Source organism: Mixophyes fleayi, chromosome 3 (genome assembly GCF_038048845.1).
Source record: "Mixophyes fleayi isolate aMixFle1 chromosome 3, aMixFle1.hap1, whole genome shotgun sequence".
Lineage (NCBI taxonomy): Eukaryota > Metazoa > Chordata > Amphibia > Anura > Limnodynastidae > Mixophyes > Mixophyes fleayi.
Window position 1 is genome coordinate 23947238 of NC_134404.1, and position 6000 is coordinate 23953237.

General features: G+C 38.5%; 1 protein-coding gene across 1 annotated transcript in view; it reads left to right on the forward strand.

Annotated features, from left to right (window-relative positions):
• LOC142143085 (fibrocystin-like) overlaps positions 1 to 4755 on the forward strand; it is a 34560-nt gene extending 29805 nt beyond the window's left edge. Inside the window, exons 11-14 of the mRNA XM_075200800.1 lie at positions 2054 to 2155; positions 3173 to 3262; positions 4497 to 4638; positions 4743 to 4755. Of these exons, the coding sequence (XP_075056901.1) occupies positions 2054 to 2155; positions 3173 to 3262; positions 4497 to 4638; positions 4743 to 4755 (347 nt within the window). The remainder of the gene's footprint in view (positions 1 to 2053; positions 2156 to 3172; positions 3263 to 4496; positions 4639 to 4742) is intronic.
• Positions 4756 to 6000: the final 1245 nt, after the last annotated feature.

Genomic DNA, 6000 nt, shown 5'->3' on the forward strand with positions numbered 1-6000 from the left:
AAAAAAGTGCCCTACATAGCGGCACTGTACTATACAACAGCCGCGGCGCTGTCAAAGAAGCGCCCGCAGCGGTGCTGTATTGTATACAGCACCGCCGTAGACGCTTCTTTGACAGCGCCGCGGCTGTTGTATAGTACAGTGCTGCCGAAACGAGGTTTGTTTGTTTTTTTCGGGGGTGGAGGGGAAACTCCCCCTGAAAAACTCTCTGTGCGCCCCTGTGTCTATCTATTGCATATCAATCTATCTATCCATCTATTTATCTATCTATCTCCTATCTATCTCTCTATCTATCTATCTATCTATCTCATATCTATCTATCTCATATCTATCTATCTATCTATCTATCTATTTATCTATCTCATATCTATCTATCTATCTATCTATCTCCTATCTATCTCCTATCTATCTTTCTACTATCTATCGATTTATCTATCTATCATTATGACCAAAAAATATACAAATAATAACTTCAACAAGTAATGTGCAATATGTTGGTTTAAATCATGTAAATTCAAAACTTTTCCCTTATATAATCAAATACATTTTACCTGTGCAGTTGTACATACATGACATACATTAGTACTTAGAATCCACCCTTACCCCTTTCCTGTAGAAAACAAGTACTCCCCACCTTCCCAAACCTATTTTTCCCAAACAGGTTTTAAAGACGTTCTTCGCTATACTGTGTATATGCCATTTAGTTTTTAAATAATGACTTAGGGGTCTATTAGCAAACTGATAAAGCAGCTGATTTCACCAGAGAATGGCCACGGCACAATGAAGGGGTTAGAGTCAGAGATGTCTCCTGCATTCACCTATTTTGCATGGGTTACCGCACTTCCCATAGAACTCTAGGAGGACTGCAATGTTAGTCATTTACTAAGCAGCAATAAGCATTCAGGCTTCTCAGGGGATGGTGTTAGTTTACTGTCGCAATGGGGTTCACTGAAGTTGTAAGTCCCCCGCCAGGTCAAATCCTATGCACATGAGCAAACTTTAGCCATGTAACCACAGTTTAGATTCTGCATTTCCCGGCAGTGTTAGGCTTCCGGCGAAGACATAAAACACTTTATGTAGTAGGGGGCTCTTTGTCAGAGCTCTCTGTGTAGTCCCAGCATAGTAAATACCAGAGTTACTGCGCTATGTATTGCAGCAAGTAATACATAATGAGTGGTACAATACTATATAGACCCCTTAACCTTACTGTCACAGGAGAGCCCATAACACAACTAGACTATGGTTCGAAAAAGCCTGTGGGATTCACCATTTTTTTAATGCAGAGATGTTTCTTTCAATAGAAAAAGATAAGACGCTGGCCAGGGATGTCATTCAATATATCTTTATCCACAAACCAGCCAGTTTACAAGAGGAGTGAAGGTCATACACAACTGTTCCTTCCTCCACGTACTGTATAACGTGTTCAACATTCCTTTTGTAACCCAACTAGATTTTGTTACCCTCTTTAAAAAAAAAAAAAAAAAATATTGCATTGACTTCGCAAATGTCAAGAGTCCCCGGGGATATTGGTAAATGGTGTGGGCTCAGCTCAGCATCTGAGGATTACCCCTCATACCCAGATCACATATTTCACAATGTGCTATTCCTCCTCAGTCATCCCTTTATCTATCTTCTAAGAACAGATACTTCCACGTAGAACTGTGTCCTCTTTTCTGTGGCTTCAGGTTCCTACCAACCAAACACAAAGCAGCGGACTGAAACCCATTAGGCAATTGCTTCATCTGCCGTGTACTTAAGTTGTGATTACCCTTATGTCAATGTTGGGGAGGGACGGTGCCCAACTTCTAGGTAAATTTGGGACATTGAAACAGTCTAATTAACTGACTGTTGTTGTCCCATTTAAAAAATTCAGCAACATACAAATTTACATATATGACGTGGAAAGGCCAAGCAAAAGCTAATCTCAACTATTGTACGCTCAGAACTTTGCACCTCTGCCAAATGGCCCGTTTCGCTTTTCTGTTTGTGTTTTGAACGGAATGTTGCGACACATTTAGTTCTACTGATCGGTGTGATTTTGCACCTCTTTGTTTAGAGATACTATACGTAAATCCAGTCTCAGGGAGCACAGCAGGAGGAACAGACATTACTATTATAGGAGATTTCTTTATGCATCCGGCTAAAGTCAGCGTTGCAGGTACAGTATTTATTTATTATTATTAGTATTATTATTGATTTGTAAAGCACTGCAGTGCTCTGCAAGACCAGATTAGTGTGGAAAATAGAGCTTGTATATAAATGGGACATAGGAGGTAGACAAAATAAATGTAGACATGAAAACAAAGGAAGGAGGAGTTTATAATCTAGTGCAGAGCTGAGACAATAGGGCCAGGTGTGGCTCAGAGTGGAGATTAGGACAGTTGGGGGTGTGCATTAGTGTGAATAGTATAGGTGGGAGTAGGGTTAACTCTAATAAAGAGATGGGTTTTCAGAGAACATCTAAAGATTTGAAGGCTGTGGGACAGTCCATAAGTGGGGAGAAGAGTGTGAGGTATTGTAGGAGGGAATGAGAGGTGGTTACCAGGCATGGCACAGGTCAGAGGAAGATCTAAGAGGGTGTGAGGAAATGTGAGCTTTGAGAGGATTATAGGAGTGGTATTATTGAGGGCATTGCATGTGAAGTTGAGTCATTTTACTCAGTCAGTGTAAGGATTTGTAGAGTGGTGCGGTGGATGTGGAGTCATGAGAGAAGAAGACCCGTCTTGGTGCAGGATTTAGGTTGATGTGAAGTGGGGATAGATGGATGTGGGGAGTGTCAGATAGCAGGAGGTTGCAGTTGTGGATGCAGAAAATGATGACAGAATGTATAACAGTTTTGGCTGTATCTTGGGTAAGAAAAGGGCGTATTCTGGCAACGTTTCAGGGGTGGAGGCGGCAGGACTGTGAGAGAGGCTAGTTGTGAGGTCCAATCAGTGAAGAGTTACAAATCCTGATGTGTCAAAAGCACTAAAATTAATAATTTTCCCACTAATGGCAGCAGAAGGAATATTGGTTAGAAAGGGACCTGGTGTCGGGGTGGTGGGGAAAATAAATATTATCTACCAAACTAAAGGGTTCATGGGCATTTGACCCCTTAGTGTAGGGGAGAAACTATGGGGGGAAATAAATAGATAATTTTATTGAACTAACATTTTCATTGTTTGCATTATGTCAGGAAACCCTTGTACGGTCAAATACTTGTCACCAAGAGTCATAAGATGTACAACTGCCCCTCCGAGACAGAGCCAGACGTCCCCCCATCCAGGTACTGGTTTATTATTTCACTATTATCTGCTTCTGTATATGGGTTGACCAGCTATATATATATATATATTATGTCCTATGTGTTCTAGAAGGTGTTAAATAGGTTAGAGATCACTGGGGTCTGAACTCTTATAAGGAGGGTGTTGCCTCTAGAACTGTGGATTTCCATGGAATGGAGCTATGTATCTGTAACTGAATATACTGGGCAATGTTCTGTACATCTCCGGAACTAGATAGTTTGCAAATGTTACAATTCCCAAACATAATTTTATCTCAGTGGATGCTAATTAGCAAATGGTTCGTTTTTTTCCCCGTGATCCAAACTGGTTTGATGTGGGATGCAAGCCGTATCATCTATCGTCATACTGTGTAAAATAGAACATTATTTCACATTTCAAATATTTTGCTAGAATGAAACAGTTTTGATTATGCTGCAGCTCTTAAACGAGTATACTGTTTACGACTATAGTTTTATTTAGAGCAGTCCAAGCAGTCTCAAGTCCAACTCCATTGTTTTATCAATTTATTGTGTACTGTCCTGTCTGAGAGCGCTTCCTTTTATCCACCTAAAATACCACTGAAGCTCACTGCTTCCAAGCCATTGTAATTCATGAGTAAAAAAAAGGGGAAATTATTTGCCCCTGATACAGTAACTGTGCTGCTCCTTACCTGACCATGACCTTATCTGTGTGGAGTTTGTATGTTCTCCCTGTGTTTGTGTTGGTTTCCTCCGGGTGCTCCGGTTTCCTCCCACACTCCAAAAACATACTGGTAGGTTAATTGGCTGCTATCAAAAATTGTTAGGGAATGTACGCTCCAATGGGGCAGGGACTGATGTGAGTGAGTTCTCTGTACAGCGCTACGGAATTAGTGGCGCTATATAAATAGCTTATATAAATAGCTGCTGCTGATGATAATAGAGGCAGAAATGGAAAATTCATCAAAAACATTCTCAGATGTAGGTATTTTCCCAATTTTCCCAATGAACAAATGGCCATTTGTACTTTAAAAAAAAACAGGCCACACCCACTTGTGTCACATGATGCATTTTGAATGTTTTCCATGGTAAAAGGTCTAATACATGAACCAGGATAGCTTTATTTTGCAACAAAAGGACAGAAACATCACATTCACATGTGCAAAGAAAAATATATCCATCTTTTAAAGACCAAGAATGAGTCCTAAATGCTGCATTTTATTTGTATTAATTAAAATATTTTGTATCTGAACTCTAGGGAACCGGGGGCTCGTCTATGAACTCTGGGGGGGTTCACAACATGTGGATATGAATGACCAGCCTTCGCTTCACCAACGTGCAGTGGTTCCCAATGCAAGTTCCCCATTAGACATCCTGCTGGCACCAGAGCAGCCTTTCAGGTAACGAGAAAGGTAGTCAGGAGCCTTAAAGTCAGAATTGTGCATATTTTAATCTTAGTTCTATCTGTTTAATGTTTTTATGTCTAAATGGTTCATCTGTCCAGGGTTGATGGCTAACGAAGTTGTTTTTGTTTTTTATTACTTTCAGCAATAATACTTTGTATGATAACTTAATCAGATATATCAGACAATGAGGCAAATTCTCCAAAGTTTTATTTTTGGCGTTACTCTTTTTTTTTTTTTTTTTTTTGCGAATATATCTTTTTAAAGTGTCCCAACCCAACATCTTAAACGACAATTTTTTTTCTCTAGCTTTTGTTATTCACATTGTTCTTGCAAATATTAATCCACCCCTACATTTTAGGATATTGATTTGAAAAAACAAAAACGATCAAGGCTGTAAAAAATGGTTTGTGAATTCCAGGATCAAAACAAGTTATTTGCACTGTCTTTTATAACCATCACTCTTTTCTTTATTTCTTGGCCAAAGATGTTAGAGTATGAATGAAATAAACTATTTACGCAATCACAATTTTTTAGATGGCTTAATGGGATTAAACAAATACTAAATGATGCTGAAAATGCAGCCTCAAACTGCATTGCATGATAATAAACTTTCTTGATCGCCACCTAGTGAACATAAATATTACTGCATGTACTGTAAAGATGAGATGGGCCTGATTCATTAAGGATGTTAACTTAAGAAACTTCTTATTTAAGTCTCCTGGACAAAACTATGTTACAATGCAAGGGGTGCAAATTAGTATTCTGTTTTGCACATAAGTTAAATACTGACTGTTTTTTCATGTAGCACACAAATACTTGATAGCTTATTTGTACACTGAAATTTAAAGTTAATATTTGTGTGCTACATGAAAAAACAGTCAGTATTTAACTTATGTGCAAAACAGAATACTAATTGGCACCCCTTGCATTGTAACATGGTTTTGTCCAGGAGACTGAAATAAGAAGTTTCTTAAGTTAAGATCCTTAATGAATCAAGCTCAAGGTCCCCATTTAGAGAACCAGACAGATTATAATTATTATCATTTATTTATATAGTGCCACCAGGGAATATTTTGTTTATTTTCATTGCCCCTATTTACGTAGACAGATCAGCTCAGATCTGGGTGCCGGATATAATTTCATTCATACAACAGATCCATTATTGTACCAAATATCAATAACAATTGGAAGCTTTTGAGAAGACTTGAGTCTCTCCGATAGGCACAACATAATATAAACTCTGAAATAAAATTGTTATCATTTTGACATGTATAAAGTAAAAAATACACAGACCCCTGGATATATTTTACACTTTTGACCCCTAAACAAAAAGTAGGCCTATCCTTTAAATAATAT